This window comes from Pezoporus flaviventris, unplaced genomic scaffold, assembly GCF_033815535.1.
Source record: "Pezoporus flaviventris isolate CSIRO_AGI_PZ_B2104156 unplaced genomic scaffold, CSIRO_AGI_Pfla_v1 ptg000037l, whole genome shotgun sequence".
In the NCBI taxonomy this organism is placed as follows: domain Eukaryota; kingdom Metazoa; phylum Chordata; class Aves; order Psittaciformes; family Psittacidae; genus Pezoporus; species Pezoporus flaviventris.
The window spans coordinates 1,875,321-1,896,761 of record NW_026892585.1 but is presented as its reverse complement, the minus strand read 5'-3'; the positions used below and the strand labels follow the sequence as shown (position 1 = coordinate 1,896,761).

General features: G+C 41.0%; 1 protein-coding gene across 1 annotated transcript in view; it reads right to left on the bottom strand.

Annotated features, from left to right (window-relative positions):
* Positions 1 to 21,441, bottom strand: part of SUSD5 (sushi domain containing 5) — a 36,840-nt gene that overhangs the window by 10,330 nt on the left and 5,069 nt on the right. Inside the window, exons 2-4 of the mRNA XM_061464438.1 lie at positions 17,960 to 18,137; positions 6,932 to 7,050; positions 118 to 306 (exon numbers count right to left, since the gene is read on the bottom strand). Coding sequence (XP_061320422.1) covers positions 118 to 306; positions 6,932 to 7,050; positions 17,960 to 18,137 — 486 coding nt within the window. The remainder of the gene's footprint in view (positions 1 to 117; positions 307 to 6,931; positions 7,051 to 17,959; positions 18,138 to 21,441) is intronic.

The window sequence follows — 21,441 nt, the reverse complement described above, 5'->3', positions numbered from 1 at the left end:
TCACTGGGGCTTCATGCGCCCGGGAGAGGCACCCTTGTACGCCTGAAACCATCTCTGTTGGGCGGATGGGAGGCTGTGGCCTCCTGGAGGGATGCTCCATGTGCTGGGTGAGCTTACCTTTGACACAGGCCTGAACCTGCCCGTACCACTCCCCGCAGCTATTGCAGAGCAGCGTGAATGCCGTCTCCTTGTTGCCCATGATGTACCCCTGGGCACAAACATACAGCAGCTCGTCCCCCATTTCAAAGCCAGTGTGGCCATGCAGGATGGTGTGGGGGAAGGATGGTGGGTCCCCGCAGGGCTTGTCTGGAAGGTAAAAAGAAATGAGATTGCAGAGACCTTGCAAAAGTCTTTAAATGCAGTGCTAACAGCGGTGCTAAAAGAGTTACACCAAGGACAAACTTACACATGTCCACAGAACTCATACATCTCATCTGATTCATGCCCTCATCCCCCTTCATAACTGTTTTCAGCTGTAATTGTGTAGGTATATATTAGGCTATAGCTGTGATGTGATAACTGTGATGTTATTGATGTGTAACTGCAATGCACCTAGAGGGCCTTTGTTTCCAGCAAGTTAGCTCAGGATGTTAAGGTACAGCTGTCTTCTCTGCCTGCTTCTACAAAGGCTAAAATAGGCTTGGGTGTGCTGGGGCTGGAAAGCAAAAGTTTGGACACAAGTCATTTTTCTTAACTGCAGAATTGCTTATGGAGTTGTTTATGGAATTGTTTAAGACTGGCACTTTAATGCAAGCAGGCAGAGGCTCAGTAATGGCCCAGTCTGCCTTCACAGAAAGGAAAGTCCAGGTGGTCACCAGCCTATTCCTTCTAGTCTTTCACAAAATCAAAGGTTTCTTCCCTGATGCTCAAATTCCCCCAATTTTAGGTTAGAGGCACCCTAAAATAAATGGTGACGTGTGCTCTTCAACAACACCCAGGGGTAACACAGCTCTGCTCTCTGTGAGAAGATGAAGAGCTAAATATTTCAGGGTATAAAATCTAATGAGGTGTTTGATAATATTTCTGCTGATAGCACTAAAAGCCAGGAAGCCAAAATTGCTATAAACAATAACAACTGATCTGAGTTTTGTGTTGCGTGAAAGAAGTGCAGAGAGGAGGCAGACAGAAAACTGCTGAGCGCAGTGTAAGCTGGATTTTAACTCTTTTCAGGTTTGAACAATCTTGGCTATTAAAAAGGTGGGTCAAGATTTAAAGAACTTGTAAGCATTGGGGTTTCTCTTCACTTAAAGATCTTTCTCCTAGAGGTGCTTTTCAAGACATGTTTGTCATGTCCCCCTTTCCTCCAGATTTTTTCCAGTCTCTTTTGGAATAGACATCTCTTGGTTACAGAAAAACCAAAACAAGAAAACCTATAACGCAAGAACATGATTTTACTAAAAAACCCAATGGATAAAGTGTGCATGTTAGTACAAATAAACACTTCTGTATTCTTTCTCAAATCTGATTTTTCCCAGTGGTTCTAGAGCCCTTACTGACTGTGGAAGAAAAACCAACTGCTCCACTTGCCAAAGTAACTGAAGATTCAAACCCTGCTTTTGTCCAGATACAGAACAACCAGAAGTGAAAAGACTAATAAGTAATAGCTCAGGAGTTCTCATAATTACACGGGATAGGGAAACTTAGGGCCAGGTCTGTGTTCTAGCATGGATCTTTCCTGTTGAAACAGTTGGCTTTGGTACCAAAACCTATTTACTTAGTTGGCTAAGCAACGATTATGTTCCTTGGAAAGACTTTTGCTTGGAAGCTGAAAAACTGATCTCCAAGAGTATGCTCCTAAACATGCAGAAGGAGAAACATCTTCAGAGAGCACCCATGCTACTTTGCTGAAGTCTGCTTTTAAGACAGCATCAGCACGAGATGTTAGAAACAACATTTCCATTGACACCAGTTCACGTCCAGGGTTTTCCATGGGCAGTAGTTTTGACAGTAAAGCTTTTTTCCAATCTACTCGCTGCAAAAGCTCAGGCTTTCCTGCTTTTGCCCCAGGGACCCTCTGCAAGATTCTTGTGAGTCCCAGCTGCAGCTTTTCCCATCATCTACTCCCTTCAGACGCAGGCAGAGGTAAATCCATGTTTATTTGGAAATACGATGTATTTACGTTGCCGGTTGTTTGCCTTGTAGTGCAATGAAAATCCTACGATCAACATCCCCGCTCTGTGAAAGTCCTTTTGGATCAGGCTTTTGGAAATTGTCTGCTAGGTCTTGCTGACCACTTCTCAGCCAGGTATGCTGAAAAACATCTGCCACTAATTGAAAGGATACGCTACCGAAGTCGAAGCTTTGAAGTCTGTTCTCCGTAATGTAAACATACATATATATACTGTCTAACACCTTCAGAAGTTAGTGGGAGTTATGCACACACACACACACACACACACACACACACACTGACAGAAAAAACAAGCTCTTGAGGCTACACAAAGCTCAGTTTATGTACAGTCTTATGGAGGCTTGGCATCCAAGGAAGTGAGGAGCAGTTAGCAGCTAATGCCTTTCCTGTGAACTGGTGGGATGAATACAGATTGATGTGGATGAAAGGAGTAAGAAAACCACTGCTTCATAGTAGAGCATACTTCATTTATGTAGCTGCTTCCATCAGTACAAATGGAAGCCATGTATCTGCTCTGAGGGAAGTCTTGATCCCAAAGCTGCATAGGATAATTACACATCAGAGGGTATTCTTATCTGCAAAGCCTTGCTTCTTAATCGTATGGCCAGAGGAAGCAGAACAGTAACAGTTAAATTAGTTAAATATGGCAAACACTTTCAGAAAGAACATTGTAACCTACCAGGAAAGAAGAAAGCTGAAAGGAGCTTTACTGTAAAAGCTAGCAACAGACGTGGTCACAGAGAATTATGAGGTACTGAAAGAGAGATCTGACTGATGTGTGGATAGAAAGAAAAACAGAGATTTCAAAGGTATTAATGGATGGACACTCTATGGGGAACTTTTGACTCTCTCATATGAGACTTTATTAGGTCTCATCATTGCTGTAGAGCATATTGAGTGACAGCTTGGACAAACAGAAGTGAAAGCTGGTACCCTGCAAAGACATACCGAAGTTCCTGCATCCATTTTGCTGCTGTCCTCATCTGTGTAAGACGTAGAGGAATTTTCTGGGCTGCAGCATCTTATGGGTCCTTGTCCTGCTGTAGTCTCAGTTGCTATGACAATTCCTGCTCAGCCTTTTGCCAGACCTGTTCTTTCTGGTATAGGTACAGCAGTAACACTGTGACAGCAGCTCATCAAACTGAGCCACTCCTGTGGACAGGCTTCAGGTTTTTGTCTGCAGCGAGCTGGCAAAGCATGGGCTTGTTTGGAACAACAGCCTCTGCTCAGTGCTTTCTTTCCTTACTGCTGAAAAAGGCAAACTGAAATACATAAGCCATCAAACTTTGATGGGTGGCTGAAGCCAGCAGTCATTTAACAAAGTCTGATTTGCATTTACGCTCTACACACTACAAGTCACTGCCTGTTTCATTTTTCTATGGTGGCAGTAAATCAAAGCCTTATGGAATAGAGATCTTACTTGTTGCCTGTAAATATCAGTGGGTCACTGAAAGAAAGAACCAGGAGAATGTGGGAGCTATTAACAAAGAGATCTTTCCTTTGTTGCATTTAAAAAGCAATAGAAGAAAGGGAACCAAGAGGATTATACACATATGAAGTTGAATGGCTTGTGGTCCTACAAAAAAAGAAGATTCATAGGGAAAATTCCAACTTTCTGTTTTTCTTGCTTTATCTCTTTTATACCTCAGGGCGTTTTCTTATGAGCTTTGATAGAAAACAAATACACACTCTGTGTGCCAGATCTGACTTACTTGGTGATACTCAGTTTTCAGAATAGGCAGAATCTAATGTATTTTTAGGTAATTTTTTTGCACTCAAGGCTAAGAGAGAAATTTTCTGATCTCAACAGATCCTGGGCTGCTACAGAATTGTCTTCCTGACCCTGATGTCTGCATAAAACAGTTGTTTACAAGAAACTGAGAAGACAAATGTCTCTGGACTGCAAACCCCATGGCTATACTCACAGTATTCACGAAACATTGCAGCTACATCTTTCCCTGTCGAACATAACTCTCACTACCAATTCCCTGTCAAACATAACTCTTAGCATCAAAGACTGCTGTGATTCATCTGTGGGTACAGAACAAAATCCATTCCAGAAGCACAAAGAGAGGTATGTCCCTCTCTTTGGGATTCTTATTTGTAAAAGCCTGATTCTGTAAGCACACCCAGAGCTCTTGCTAGCATCTGACCAGCGTCCTGGCTATTGAGGCATACCAAGGTGTATGCTTAAACAATTCGGCTGAACACATTAATGCACTAAATGTTAATTGATTAAAGATTAATTATAAATCAAGGCCTAAGAAGGCAGTTCAAGACGCCTTTTGCACAACTCTAAGAACTAACTGTTCTAAGGCAGAATTGAGAAGAGCTGCTATCATCAGCTCAGTTTCTGAAGAAGACTGATGTGACTGTTCCCTCTGTCTGTCCTCAACATGCCTGTTTGTCTGAGCCTTTGGCTGATCTCAGCCAAGTCTGACCAAGGCAGAGCTGCTGAGTGCCTGCTCATTTTGATGATTTAAAAGAGGAAGGAGCCACAGCAAGGCATCTTTTCCATTGGGGTGGGCATAAGTAGGACTCAGCCCTTACCCATCCCCACAAGCAGAGCTGGCCAGGCAGGCAACATTGCACATGGGTGGACAAAGCAGCATATTTGTAGTTTTAAGGCAGCCACAGCACATGCAGCCCTCAGTCCAGCCAGCCATGCCCAAACCCAGCAAGGAGCTGAGAGTGCCCTGAAGGCAGGGAGATGGTGGGTGGAGGGTAAGAAATACTGGAGAAAGAACCAGATTAATTTCATATAGGACTGCAGATTATTGGTTGAATATGGAAGAAATGAAAGGGATTCCAGCCCTTGGGATTCTGTGATTGCTGTTACCGTGAATGGGGACATAGGTCTCAGTATAAAGACCCTGGGATTTATCACGTTCGGCAGGGCAAACCAACTTGCTATTCAATACACAGGTCTTAACACTAATATATTACTGTGTTATAATTGAATTTGTATCAATTAAAAGCAGTGTCCACTTTTCTAAAAGAAAAAAGCATACTGGAGAGGTTTCAAGTAAGAAACAACTCATTGGTCATAACTTAGACATGCAGTCATTATCCACATGTATAAAACAGCAAAGCAAATGTGCTGTCTGAGGCTGTGATGCAGGGTTTGCTGCTTCTTACTGGATATTTACTTCCCAAAACTACAAGCAGCATCCCTGAGGTGGAGGGTGTTCTTTCAGTCAGCTGCTTTGTGCTGGCTTGTTTTTCTGTGTATTACACTTGCACATTAAAGCTATTTCCTTCCTGGATTTTGCTCTTTTCATACCCGCTACAGTCTAGGCTCTGTCACACAACTTTGCTTTAGCCTTTCTATTCAAACACTGATGATGAATCCACAGTTTTTTATATATTCAAATCAGAGGGGACCTTATTGTCCTCAGAAACGTTTCAGTGTGTAAGGACTATTTGGGGAGCGCACTGGCATGATCATCTCATTCTGTCATCAGGAAACTCCCTGCCTTGTACAAAATAAGTTGTTCAGAATGGTCTCTCCTTTGCAAATGATCCGAATTTTCCACGGCCACAAGCAGTAACCAAATGCAAAGGGCAAAGACAATTCCTTTCCCAAGATCCAGCATCTACGTGTAAGCTCAGAAGCAGCAGGTGGAGACAGACAGGGGAGCACAAGGGCACAACGGGACAATAGTGGCCGGAGCAATGATTTCAGCATCCCACAGCTGTCCCACCCACTGCAAGGTTCTTCTCGAGGGGGGGCGGGAGGATGATGACAAAAGAGAGATTTGAAGGAAGACAATGAGAGAGTTCTGCAGATGTTTACAGGGAGCTGCTCCTACATGTGAGGAGCTGCATGGAGGAAAACACAACGGTGCTTGTGTGACAGCACTAGCAACTGGGTGATGGAGCTGGCATCACTCATAGCAGCACGGAGCCTGGAGTTGATAGCACGAGGTTTACTTAAGAGGATGGTCAAACCCTGACATTTTTGAATGGCTGGGTGCACATCAAATAATGCATCACCTCTGCCACATTTCACTTAAATCATATTTTCATTCCTGCTGCTGCCACTGACTATCAAAATGCCACCCTGTGTGGTGAACTTACTGTTTCTCAGTAAATGCCATCTGCTTGCCCTGCTTTCGTTGGAAACGAGGTATGAAACTTTACTGCCAACAATAATCTATTTCAGGGGTTCCAAACTTCTTTAACAATCCTGCCTACCAGTAACAATTTACTTTCGGCCTTGAGAATCCATCTTTGCTTGCAGGTTCTGGCGATATCGAAATGTTTAAGCATGAATGTAAATTGGAAATAACTTGGTTTTCAGACTCATCCGTGACATATCACAGTCCCTTGTGGGCTGGTCTACACTTGTTAACAGAAAAAAACCCAAACCAAACCAAAACTGAAATGAAGGCAGTGAAGTTATTCGTATATAAATGTTGTATACTGATAGGATATGCAACAGTGTGGTGTTTTGCAGTTGGGAGTCAGCTGAGCTACGTTCATTTACATGCTCAGTATGGGAGATGCTTCAGACATCTCTGTTACATCGGTGCCAGATATATTCCTTTCCATAAGGTTCTGTGAACACCAGTATGGGGTCTTCCAGATCAGTAGTGCTGTTTGAATGTGCTAAACTGCAGCAAAGACAAATGATAATGCAATTTGTTTTCTGCAACCAATGTCTTTGCAGCAGTTGGCTCATTTAGTGGGTGACTATAAAGATTTATTCCTTAACATTCTCTCTTTGCTTCTCAGCAGTAGAATCTGTTGCAAGACAGCGATGACTGTGCATTATTTCAATAGTATATCAATGCTGACCTTCATCCTTTACACAAAAAGCATCATAATGGTCATTCACAAAGGGATCGGTTTCAATTTTAACATCAATGGCTTTCACGCTCTGCTGTTTGCTGCCCGTCTTTCTGCATATAATTGTCCTAAAATAAAGAAGAAGAAGAAAAAAAAAGTAATCAGAAATCTTCTGGAGCTGTACATGCAGGTGACATTTGGAGATCTTTTATCACAGTAGTCAGGCTTCCGCCTCAGCTGAACTGTTTAAGAGTTGTCACAAAAGGCATGAGTGTGGGAAGAGCTACGAAAAACACTAAAGGAGAATTAGAAGTAATTCAAAAAACGTCTGCTGGAGATAATTTCAAGGCATAGGAAGCAATAAAGTGTGTTTATCTATTCTCTAATACTTCTAAGCATCAGATGAAGTCCCAGAGTATTTTAGGTCGCATTCTGCTCTCACATTCCAGCAATACAAATTGCCACCAATGGCACCTGGATAAGAATGAATAAAAACCTCAAGATTATAAATCATTAGCATTTTACATCAAAAGACCATTAAGTCTGCATATGGAACTGCTCAAAAGCTAGCACAGGCAAGCTCAGAAAATTCATCTTGAGTTCTTGGAAGAAAAACTGCTAATTTTTTTTGACAGTAATTTCCAACCTTTGTGTAAACCCCATTACTTCTGGTTTGGTACTCAGCAATACCTGATCCATCCTGCTGCCCTTTGTAGGCTTGAACAAAGGTAATAGATCTGTATTTCATTTTACAACTCCATAGATGCTGAACGTGAAGGAAGCGATTAGTAATTATGTCTTCTCTCAGCTGTGCTGGCTGCTTAAACCTAACAAATAGAAGACAGATTGTTGTAGAAAACACTGCTTTTACTGTTACACTGAAGGTTACAAAGGCTGGGAAAGCGAATTCAGCCCAAATTTTTGCAGCTGGATATTAACGGTGTGGGGTTTATTTTTTGTGGACAGCAGGTTTGTAGAAGCATTGCAGGGTCAGCTATTCTGGTGAAAGCGAGACAAAAATGCTTTCTACAGAGGAATCCTTCCAGTGGAAGAAATTTATCACTGTGCATTGTGCAATGGCTGAGCTAATTTTGCCATCAGTTCCACGCTCAGTTTGGGGAATAAAATCAATGTGGCCCATTCACTGACCGTGGAAAAGATCCAGTGGAAGCCCAGTATTTGATCATGTACTTAAATACTGTGTCACAACTGATTTAGAGAAGCGGGCTGAATTATGTCTGTACAGACCATCTTCATTCTGGCATGTGTTAGCTTTTGAACAGTTAAATACACAACTTTCATGTTCTTTTGGTGTAAACAAACAAAAGCAACATGAAACAAGCCATATGATGGTGGTCATGCATATGTACCAGAATGGTTCCTACCACACTTCTGCTCTGGCAAACAACATGATGCCATTGCCTACTGAAAGCTCCTTTTCCTTTATGATATCAAATCATATATTTATTTTGTAAGGAAAACACCCCTTGATTTTTGGGGGGGGTTGATTCATTGAAGAACAATATTGTCCATACAGGTTTAAAATTAAGTCCTTTCAGAATTTAATGCATTTAAAGCCTGAGTCCTCTAAGCCAGTAGTAATTGGGCACCTGGACAAAAGTGACTTGATCTGATCAGTTCAGATGACTGGGAGAATCAGGCCATCAAGTAGAAAGTTTTGTGTGTATTCTCATGTCATTGCACTAGGTCTTACAGGGCCTAAGTGAATGAAAGCTTTGCCTCCTTTCAAGAAGTTACTAACCAACTTTAACCTTGCCAGTTACTCACTTAGGCACATGGATCATTTATGCCTTGCAGCACTGAGTAGACACATACTGACAGGTCTTTAAAGCTCCCTGCCTTTTGTCTGTAATTGTGTACTGAAGTCTTCAGTCTCTTTTAAGAAACAAACACTAACAGAGATTGTTGCTATCATGTAATTCTGGTCTCTGAAAACCAGCCCGCATTCCCTCCTGTGCTCAATTGAGGGAGCCACGTCTGAAAATCTTATCATGAATTTTCTGATTTCTAATTTGAATATATTGTGCTTCTCTCCAAAGCACTGTCATTTCTTTAGCATTGCTTCAGTAGGCTAAAAAAGTTATCTGTGGACGATGCATCTTTAGTATAGTCAGGTCATCTCCAAAACAGGATACGTAGCTCACGTGTATGATTGTGTATCTGAAAAGCAAGTTTTTCTTACTTTTTTATCCCAAGTATTGCAAGTTTGTAATTGATGGATACACTGATTAGTGTATTAATTTAAGAGCACTTTTTAGCTGCTGTCCAATGAGACCAAACTTACATAGAATCATAGAATAGTTAGGGTTGAAAAAGACCTTAAGATCATCCCGTTCCAACCCCCTGCCAAACATAGCTTTGTCTTACATAACAATTTTATCATTACACATAAGTAAAGTCTGTAAGTGACATTAAGAGTTATAAAATGTATTTCTCACTAAACCAAGTCTCCTGTGATGAGAGAAATCATGTCTTGTACACATATAAATAACAGAAAAAATATAGTCTATTTAATGTCTCTCATTCCTTGTTTTTGTCAGTGGTTTCCTACTACAAGCTCAGTCTTGCAAGCTGTAAAGATCTTCAGGAAGCTGTTATTACTGATGATGAAAGGAGCTTCAAGAGGGCTCAGCATTTCTGAGTAGTGGGTGTAAGGATCAGACCTGCAATGGCATTGGCATAGGAATAATCTCTTTGCAGTCACTAGCACTCCAGGTATGACTGAAAATATACAATAGTAGTCTCTTTTCTTTGAGTTCTTGGGGGGGGGGATGGGGGTATAGTTTTCCTTAAATCCTAAAATGCTAGGTTTTCATCTGTAATTACAGAGTAAATACATAGGTAGGGCTTTGTCTCAGTTCTAAAACGTAGGTTCTGATGCTTTTAACTTTCTTACATTTTTCATCTGAGGACTGGAAAAGGGCTATCAGTTCAGAATTCAACATATTTGAACATTTCTTCAGCAGCAGTGTTGCCATGCTGAAATAAGAAACAAAACACCATGTATTTTTCCTGCTCTTTCTAGCACCCTCCTGAGCGTTTGGGGAAATACATTGCCTGGTTTGTTTCTTTCCTATCCTGAGTAGTTGCACTGGGGCATGCATCATAGTTGAGAGAATGACACAAACTCGGTATTTTTCTTAGGGATATACCCACCTACCCAGGCATTTAGAAGAATGTAGTCATGCAGGGAATTTTATTCCTGTTATGGTTGCTTTCATGTAATAACTGAACTTAAAGAGACGTGCTCATTACTCAGCATATGTTGTGATCTGATGCTTAGAGCAGTGTAATGCATGATTTTGTAGCCTGTATTTAAGAAATGGATGCTATTTCATTTTTTCTTCTAGGGAGATCTCTCATGAAAGTAGACCTGCTCAGAAGAAACATACCGAGTTCAGAGTACTGGTCATCCATAATAATCCTCTATATTTAATACACATCTGCATGAAACATGAAACGTCTATGCATCCCAGAAAATGACTCTTCCACAGCCATCAACTCACAATCATGGCATAGAAATCAGACTTGCTACAGACTTTGTAAGTACCATATGCTATCATTAAGGCAAAAATATAGTGGGGAAAGGAGGGGTTTTAGTGGTGCTGACAACAGCCACTGCTCTCTGATGGAAAGGGGGAGGGTGTCTGATGGTGCCTTCTTTGGTTCCTTGAAAAGCCAAGCCAAAAAGTACTGAGAATCTTCTCAGTCCACTGCCACGCAGCCTAGGAGAACAACCTGCTCCATGATGCCTCCTCTCCTCTCACATGAGTAAACACAGAGCACTATGTTGAACCTCAGCTTAATTCCTGCCGTATGATATGACTGATCCAACTAAGAACAATTAACAGTCCTTCTTCTGTACCTACCCCAAAAGAAAGATCAAAGGTTGGCTATACTGATCATTGTTTTCCTGTGCCATGGCTCACATATTGCATTGATCGTGTTCACACACAATGAGCAAACGTAATATAAAGTGCAAGAAGGTGGACGAGGCCTTGGGTGATATGATTTAGCGTAGGGTGTCCTTGCCCACAGCAGGGGGTTGGAACTAGATGATCTTAAGGTCCTTTCCAACCCTAACTATTCTGTGATTCTATGAACCAGACTTCCCAGGAGCCTTCAACTTACTCTTGCACTGGTTAAATTGTTTCTAATATATTATGTAACCAATGAGTAATTGGTATATTTTGCACTTCTAATTCTTCCATTCAAAGGAGGAAATAGCAGAAAAGCTGGCAGGAATAGCATTCATTTCACAATATGCCATTATGTAATGTATATTATTAAATATATAATGATGTATCAAGCCATGGTAATGACACCTAATTTTATATATTGCATATGTGCATGTATAATAAAGATATATATACTAAACACATTATATATATATATATAAAAATTATAATTTTGTTTATAGTAGTATCCACTGGTACTTCTACTTTCTAAGATAATTATATAGCAATTTTATAATACTTGAAAACTTTTCTGTAAACCAAGTTAAAACATATGGAGTTAACAGCTGAGTTTATGTGACATGGTGTGATCCATCAGCACAGAAACCAGTATGTGGGACTGGGATGTTTAGTTGCCACTACTTTATCTGCCAGTTGATTGTAAGTTTTCTAGTCTGAGTCGATAAATACACTGAGTCAGAGCGGTCTTATGACATTTATTCATAGCAGTATGAACTTGCATATGAATATATTCAACTCAGAACATCATCAACAATGTGTTATCTGAGGCACTATGAAGTCTGGTTCACAGCATAATATAACAAACGTTCACCTAGTTAGAAAGGTAAAAGCTTCATCACTTTTCTTAGTCACAATAAATCTTCAGCATCCTATGCTGATTTTTTTCCTGGGTCAGCTTTACCACTTGTGTTTCAGTAACTGGGTAAGAGAAAAAGAAAGCAGGAGTCTGGAAGCCAAACGAGATGATTTGTATTCTTAGTCTTTCCCTTCCGTAGTTTGGGAAACTGAAAATTATAAAGCTGGCTCTGATGAGGAAAAACATATAAATGACATGTTCACAATCACCAAAGGGAAGAAAATTTCCCCGAAAAGTCATGAAGGGAGCACAGGTGAGCTTTGGAAAGTCCATTGACTGGGAACTATAGAGGCTAATTTTGGCTGGATGTGACCCAAAGAAAGCAGGTCCTAAGTGTGACATGAAGACATTCCAACAGCAATACTGCCACTGGAAATGTCAAACGGAGGTCTTACCAGGGCAGAACCAATATCCTTTAGAGTCTTAAAAATATACACCAAAATGCAGCCTTTTGTGCTTAAAATTTTACATATGACTACTGAAATAGTAAGGCCTCTGTTCATTAAATAAATATGTCCCATTCATGCAGATTTTCATACTGTAGCCTAGTATAAAAGATTTTATATAGCCATCTTACTATAATATTGCTATGTACATATAATTTGAGCGTTCTTAGTTCATGTAGAGGAGAATCGTGTTGCTTCCTGGCCTGGACTAGTTGGGTGCTCAAAGACACATCAAGTGTCACTAGAAAGTTGGTTTTACCCAGTTTCATTTTATGGGCTCCAGTTTAATTTATGGCTTTCATCAGAGATGTTACTGATTAGTTACCAAGGGCTTAATAAAACCCCCAAAATATTTGCTTAATGCTATTAGTTTACAAAGAAACTCAACTCTTAGACAAAAGGCTTTCAGATAGAACAAAACATTAGAGAGGTTCTTTAAAAAGGACAAAATATGTGGAGTTCTTTTGACAATTAGAAAATAAACCGCATTAGAACTAACTGGCAAGTTAAAATCCTGGCATTAGTCACTCCTTTGCACGTGCTAAGAGTCTTTCTTAACCCCTTTCTGTCTTCATTTTGTGAGGCTAAACAAAGTGATCACCTTCAGTCATTGCTGATGAGAGAGGGGCTTTCTTGGACTGATCCTAGTCTGAACTCATACCTCCTGAGCTTGGATGCCCAGAATTACATTGTACTGGTGCAGGAGGGTGTCTCATCAGTGCCTTGTTCAAGTCCTTCAGTACTGCCCCTCTCTCCTGGAGGAGCTGCTGGATGTCTGCCTTTTCCAACTGAACTGCTAGTTTAAGGAAGAAATTCCTATCAGTATATACAATACTTTATATATTATTATTCCTGTTAGTATATATAATACTTCATATAATACTGTTACATTGAACTCTGTTTCTGTTATTCCATCTCTGAAGTCAGGCTTACCTTCCTGTTCAATACTGTGATTTTCCTTGGTCTTAACAATGAGTTCTAGCATTAACTGATTTCACTAGCATGCCCCTACCTTTTGTGCCAAAGTTTGCCAAAGTTTTGCTAAAGCCCTCAAAGTTCGTTAAAAAACCCTCTCCCAGTCAAAATACAATTTGAAGGTATGAGTCCCAGCTAAGTAAACGGCTACTCTACACTTTACAGATGGTCTTTTGGGTGCTTGTCCTAGAAAATACATCAGAAATGTATTTTCAGTTCTTGGGTTGTCTGTTTCACAAGGGCCATGGCTGTCATACTTTGCCCATGCTGTCCTCCCAGCTTGTGCCAAGACAAGATTCACATCCCCTGCAAATCTGATGCAAAGTGGCTCACGTCCACATTGCTCAGCGATACCATTCCTTGGAGCAAACTGGCCATGTCTGTACAGTAAATTCAAGTCTCTTGACTGACCTTCATGTAGAAACCCATATTCCTGAAACACTTTGGTGTTTTTTCTGTATGAGACTTTCTGCAATGATTGACAAGAACCAGTGAGAAGGCAAAGTCATCTTCTAGCAGAGCATGACACTGTGTGAGGGCTGTGGGACTGGAGGTTTGTGATGTGAAGGCATTTCAGAGTGCAAGACCTCCTCAGACATTTTCATAAGCCATTTTAGCATTTTGAATTGGACCATGTCCTGTTAGCTGTGTCTGGATTTTTCTCTTGAAGGGAATTAATCGACTTACCTCATACACATGTCTGGGAGCAAATTCATATGCATTATCATCAGGCAGCAGCCCACAGCCTTGATATAAAACAGAGAACACGCCAAACTGACATATCATTAGGACTGCTTCTCTGCAAATAAGCAAGTGGGCCTGTTACAGCATGTACACCTGGACAGATTTCATGGGGGCCACAAATCCAAGGGTTTGCACACACAGATGAGAGGACTGGCAAGGGTTAGTGACTTGGATTGCTGTTTCCTTGGATATTCCTTGGATTCATTCCTTGGATATTTCTGTTTTCTTTCCCAAGAAATGTGCTGTTATTACCCTACTGCCAGGTGCTGGGAAAGTCCCACGCAGTAGGCAGAAAAAGAAATAGGTAGTCTTGTGAGATGTCATTTCTGAGTCTTATTATTACATTTCCCACTGGTGTCATCTGCAGTGAGGGCCCCGTTGTGTTTGACACTGTAGGAGCATTCAATAGGATTCAGTGCAAAACCTAAAGAACTAACAAAAGGGAGGAAAAATAAAGATGAAGTAATTTTCCTAGCAAACATCTGGTCTGTGGTCAGCCAAGAAAAGAACTCCAGTCTTCTGACTCCCACAGCAAGGCTTATTCTAGCTGACTGCTTGCTTACTCCAGAGTTATCCCCTCCGAAATAAATCCTCCAGGGACTGGGTAGGAACCAGCCCAGGGTAATTTCATACAAAGGAATGGGTTGACAGCCCTGCAGGAGGTCTATCACAGAACAGAAAGTCTATGCAGGGCTTCAAGTCCCTTATAGAAGGGATACATGACTTCATTCTTTTGTAGACAAATAAGCAGTGGGAAAAAGCTTTTCAGTCCTAGGAAAGTGATGGAGATTCATAAATGTGCTATGAATATCTCAGTACAAGCTGTTGATTACAGTCATTGATTGCAATTTCTAAAACAAATAGCTGCTTTCTAACATTCTCTGCACAGAATATTAAATCATATGAAAAATTGGGTCATGTTCACTTTGCAAATCTCAAAAGCCTTAGAAATGAACAGAAGACCCTAAGAGATCTGCTGCCCAGTGCTGGAGGACTTGACACAAGGTTTTCCAGTAAAACATCTGAATTCAAAAGATAGCAGAGAACTCTGCCACCTTTTTTCATTTAGATTCTGGCAAATCGCTTGCTGGTTTGACTGACTCACTTGTCTGACATGCAAATAAGTCCTAAGAATGTGATTTTTAGTATAAATAGCTATTAGGGCTCATCTGACAAGCGAGACCTGCCTAATGACATTTCATTTCCTGGAATGTAACAATGTGTTATGCTTTATAAGTTACACGTCAGGACTGACTTGTAAATGGTGTTCTTCTGGGCTGCTGGAAGTTATCCTCTTACCCCTATTGACTTGTCAGTGGCTCTTCTTTAAAAGTTCCCAAGCCCTTGGACCTGTCAGCGACCTCCTGTACAAACAGCCCTGAACCTTGCATTGGGTTGGTCTGAACAACTGGAAGTGGAAGACAAAGCCATCCCCTTACCCCTGTGGAAGAGGTTCTGTCCCAGGCTGCTCAAACCACAAACCCACCCAGTTTATTGTCTCTTTGGACTGGCTGGCAGGGTTCTATTTATTTAAGCAATTTCCATTCTACGTTAGTTGAACTGAATCATATTTGTTGAGACCTGATGCTTGGGCTAGCCCAGTTTGCAGGGACTGAAATGAGCTAGAGAGCTCAACATGAGCATCTCCACCAGCAGATTGCTGTCTGCTTCCACCAGCACCACTCTCTGCAGAATGATGCTTTTTAACACCCTAACTATTAGCTGTGTGCTCCCCCTGTTCAGTTCTAACTTAGAGAAGAGATGAGCACCTCTACCAGCTAAGGAGGCAACACTCACTGCAGTGGGTCAGTAACAAGTACGTTGCAGTGAGCTGGGCAGCACGACCTCATTGGATCCAACAGAGGATGTCCCTTTATAACCTCAAAATCTTTGCATACTTACAAATAGACCCGTATTTACGTACAAGTCATCAGAAATTTGACAGTCACCCAAACTGGGCTGGTTCTTCAGAACAAATTCTCTTCTTTGCCCATATAAGAGGTATAGCCCAGAGAGCAGGCAGTATAAACATGATCACACTGACTCAGTCCAACAGAGGCACAGTGATGTGTCTGGAGAAACTCTCATGGGTTTCCAGGCCCTGATTTGGCTGCAAAAATAATAATAATGACACAACAGCCAACAGTGATGCACGTATTTACTAGGAGTGGGATTGTACTTATTCACTAGGATCATAAAATAGCCATCAGAAGTGAACAAATCACTGACTTGTGCTGGAAAATTGATCTAGGGGTAAAAAAGCCCTGCCATCTCTGCTAGAGCTCTTGTTCAGTTTTAAGTCTTATGTCAGCAAATCTGCAGCACTATAATGAATTCGCTCACATAACTTGTTTGTGTTTACTTCTACTGCCAATGTCTAATCCATTTTTCCTCAGGGGAAAGATTAGGATACTTTCCAGGCATCAAACAAATAAACCAAACTGCATTCTTCCTGAAATTAGGAACTCCTTTTATCATGTTCCCTCCTATTCATCTCCTTTCTGATGTACACGGTCCAAGAGGATATGGGGGAATACTAGACTAAAGCTCTTGTGATCTGCACTGGATACCAGTCAGCTGCTGGGAAGAATCCAAGGCTTTAGCTTTAACCTGAACAGTCCTAAACAGTTTTGGACCTGGCAGACTTGGGGAGATCACTTCTCATTCAAAGATGTGGAGGTCCATCAATATAAATAACCCCAGGTGTGCCCAGGGAGAGTCCTTTGGTTTGGGAATAATTTCCACTACTTCTGTATCTTTCTGAGCTTGACTTCTCTGCAACTGGCTTAGGGAAAAACAACCTTAGGGTTTAGATCACTGCCTTACACCCTGAGGGGTTCCTGGGTTGGTTTAAAGACCAAAGGTACGTACAAATAAATGTTCAAATAGTTTTTCACCTGGGATAACCAAAAAAAAGGATCTCTGAAACTTGTTGGGTTTGCTTGGTGTTCTTTAAATATCACCTTTCATTAAGAGTAGCACTTTTCTGTCCTTTGGAAACTATCACTAAAAATAGGCGAACAACAATGCTTGCTTAAATAACTGACAGCTGCCACAAAATCCAATCATACAGTAAAGTTCAGGAACTTGGAAAGAGTGTCTTGGTAAAACAAAACCTTATCACCACTGAATATGGACGGAGATTAGATATTGCCCTCTAACTCATGGGAACTTGGTACAGCATCTCAAGAGGAAGAAAGGCTATGGCTGGTAAGCCTTCTGAAGGAAAAATCCAAGAGAGATGGGGCTTCAGATCTACTCATGCTTCTTCTGGGCAATTCCTGCATGGTCCCAGCTTCAGTGACATAAGACATTCCTGCTAACCCTCAGCTCCTCCATTTGCTGTTTGTTTCATTTTTCATTTAATTTCCTGTGGTTTGGTCTCTTTCTTTGTCTGAAGCCTATCAATGTGTTCCTGAGGTGTGCTATGAAGACTTCAACCTCAGAAGAGATGAGCACCTCAACTAATACAGTTCAGCACATCAAGTGACAACATCAGTTCCCTGGAGAGCTTCCTCCACAACCTCTCTACCACATGTGCATTATCACAGTCAAGTACATCTAAAGTCATACCTATCCGAACATGCCTATTGTCTGTTCAGACATGTGCAAATGCCTGTGACAGGTATGTGGTTTCCATGAGAAGCGCAGTTTGCTGAGCTTCTTACGGAGTAGGATGTAACTGAGTCAGTGGGGCACTGACACTAACACCAGCACTGTGCTCTCAGCCTGCAAGCTCCTTTAGGGCTCAGCACCCCGCTACAGGCCAGGTGAAAAGGAACATAATTCAGAAGGAATTCTGAACATAATTCAGAAAGAAAGAGGACGAGAAAATTGCTTCAGATGTGTGAAATGTGTGAGAGTCTGATACGTATTTGTGTCCCTGCAATATTAGCTGTACAAAATGGATTCTGTGTGGAGAGTGGAATGTTTAGCTCTATGGCATGGTGCTTGAACAGCCAGTGTTCAATACTCTTAGTGAAGGAGGACTCAGGAGGGGTTAGGCTGTTGTCCTTACCCAGCAGAGCCACCGTCGAGCCATCCCGTGGAGCAGCCAGCGAAAGAACAGTCCAGAACAGCCCTTTTCAGTTCTTCTGCAGTTGCTAAGCGAGCATTCAGGTCAACGCAAGCTTTCTTAGCTTCAGCTAAATCCAGACCCTGAGAGTTGTTCTTGGACTCAAGTGCAAACACTTTCCCTGCAGCACCAAGAAAGGACATGTCATGGCATTGTACCCATCTCATATTCAACAGAAGTATTGCAGATTATTACCAAATGAAGTTTTCTGGCTTTTTACCGAGTTCATTTTAAGAGCATCCTACTTCTTGGAATGAATAATTTTATCAAGACTGTAAGTACCTTTGTCTTAACTTTTCTTTTAGTTTTTTTTCAACAGGAGAGCAAATATCGCTAAGCCTCTATTCATTCCTATCTCATATGAGAAGTTAGTCTTGCCTCTATAGGTCTGTGCTCAAGATCTGGAGAGAGAAAGCATGGCGCTACCTCATATGCACACATACAGTCAAAGCCAGAACATCTCCTGTAGGCTATAACCCTGGAATTCATTACTAAGCATTTTACAGTTACATTTCTAACAACTACATCTATAAATTAAGTACCAATCTAAAAGGCAGTATTGCAATTCAGGCTTCCATGTCAGAAACAGATTGATACCTATTCTCTAAAATCTAAATGGTGTAATTCTATGGCAACTTGTGCCTAAATGACACCGGAAAGGCCCTTTGTTTTCATATCTTTCTGGAAAGATAGATTTTCTTGGTTTTCTTAATAGAGGGCTTTTTTGAATGAGCAGGAGGACGTATTTAGCAAAACTCTTTCTTGTGTTACTTGTATTTTTAGTTCAGTTTGTTTTACTTCAACACTGAAAGCTGTAAGGGTGAAAGTCGGAGGTTTTGGCAAATGGGAACAGGGCAGTTGGGGTTTTGGCAATTAAGCTTGAGAAGTTACTGCGTTATGGAATAAACACATTAGCTGGATCTCTCCAGAAAAGGAAATACATAAAGTTTACAGTGCTGACACTTAGATGGCTGTATCTTCTTTCTGAAGGTAGCATCCCTCAGAATACCTTCCAGATTGCAAAGGTACAGATTGAGGCTGCTTGCAGGTGCAGGAAGACAACTTTTAAACACTATTCAGTCAGTAAATGCCTGGAAACACTTATGTCTTGTTTCAAAAGTAGATTAGTGGTAGTGGGTATATGAATGCATAGCTTCCAGCACATAGCAAGTGTTCACTATGTAGCTAACTTCACACTCATAGGATATATTGACCAGTATCACGAATCCTTCAGACTGATTCAGCCTGATTCTGTACCAAGTGCCACCCCTACCACATATTATTACAACAAATTAATAAATCTGAATTAAATCCTAAATACAAGGAACTGACACAGCTCTGTCCCTGACAGCTTTCTGCTCCCACCTGTGCCCGGTTTAACCCGCTTGAACAATGACAGTCCTTACAGCCACAAACATGAGGTTTCTGTCAAGTTAACATGTCATTTGTGTTTGCATTATCTGCTTAGCACAGATTGGTCCTGAAGATTCCTACTTCAGTGGGAATTCTGTGCCATCCAGTAGGAAGTTGTCCTGGCTTGGGCAGATAGCAATTTAAATAAGCATTCAAGCAGTGATGAGAAGGGACAGAAATCCAGAGTGACTTTCTCAGGGAGTTAACAGTAGCTGAACAAGGAATTGCAATGCAGAAGCACAGATGGGTGTCCTGACCACAGGACTACATTGTCTCTTGATTCTCAACGATAAATAAAACCGTGAACTGTAAGTAGGACAGGAGAGTTTACATAGAGCAGTGAAAAAAAGCAAGCCCCTAAAGTCCCAAGTACCAAAATAGCAGGGTTCTTTGCAAAATGTCCTAAATAATGCACCTACGACTAACAAAGGCTGCTGTTCCCAAACCCATGAATAGATGGAGTAAAGTACACATGGTTTAGGCAGAAAGATAATACAAGCAGAAATATGATGGTTTTAAATAACCATTCTTAAGTTATGGAACAACTTTTGTTTGTGAAGGTAAGCAGGGATGCAGGGTAATGCATCACGTTCCACATTTCACCATTTGACTGTCAGGATTGAGATGCATCATCAAAGGGATACAGGGCAAGTTTGTGTAGCATCTGACTTCAATCATGAATGTTACCTTGACATGGCAGTAACCCTGATTTCCCAGCTATCAGTATTTCAGAGAGAAGACTTTAAAAAAGGAAAATCATTAATGATTGAGTTCCATCTAGATATAATTAGAAGAAATTAAGGTAATCATTTAGGGTTTGAACCAGTAAATAACAATTACATTTTTAGAGGATTTTAGCTAGCCAAGACTGAGGATTGAGATTCCTTAACTACTGTTCTGTGTTTGCCAGCACTTAAGATAAATTACTTTTCTACTAGAAACTACAAAGATACTGATTCAAAACAGAGTTTTATCCTTTGAAAAGATATCTGGGATGTCCAAATTATGTAGACAAATGGGTTTTAGGGTAAGCTAGGAAGGACTTACTGGCTGGGAAAATTACAGTGGAGTGCTTTATAGGAAATTCTGGTTAGCCAGAAGCAGATGATGAAGGCTGACCTGCTTACCAGAGCAACCTGAGAATCTTCTCCAAAGCTTTAGATGCTCAGTGGCTATCTGCCCAGTTTTAAGCTGTGTCATCTGGTATTGCCTAATTTCTTACTGAGAAAATATCAGTTCACTTATTGGACACTTGACCAACGGAATAGCTGGATCCCTGTATCCTGAGCTGTGTCACATTACAGAGCGGCATTTACAGGCAGAAAATAAAGGAGAAATGCTAGCACAGTAAAAGGAATAACACAGAAGTACATCAAACCAGGAAATCCCCTTAAATAAATAGGACTATAACACTGGAACTGAATCTGCATCTTACAGTGGCATGGCTAACATGCTTGAGATATTAATGTACTGAATTTTTCTGACTTTCCATCACAAAAATGCTGTCATTTTCAAGCTGGAGGTCTAAGGATCCTTGTTAAATATTTGTGTAATTTTTATTACTGCAAGTTTTAATGAAAGGGTTTAAAAAAATATCACATACTTGATATCACAGTCATCTTGGGTACTGGGGTTGTGAAAAGTTCAAATGGTATCCCCTGGTATCTCCTTTCTCTCTAGCACATTATGGCGGTGTGGAGGAGTTGAAATCAGTTTTCTCTCTGAGATAGCATCAATTGTCATTCTGTTTTAAATATGCAATTTCAAATAGGAGACTGTTCCATATTTCTGTAAGGCACAGGAGGAACGATCATGTCTTTGTGCTTATTTATTTGTGTGAAGAACGTAGTATGCCTTTGAAAAGCCACCACGTTTGAGCTCCCTCCCAGCTCTCTCCCTTCCTTCCTATCCTGTAACACATTTCCCATAATGTGAGGATGGGGCAGGTGCTGTGGAAATTTGTTCCCAAAATGCTAAGCACTTTTCTGAAGCCTTCTTAAATAAAGCCAGTC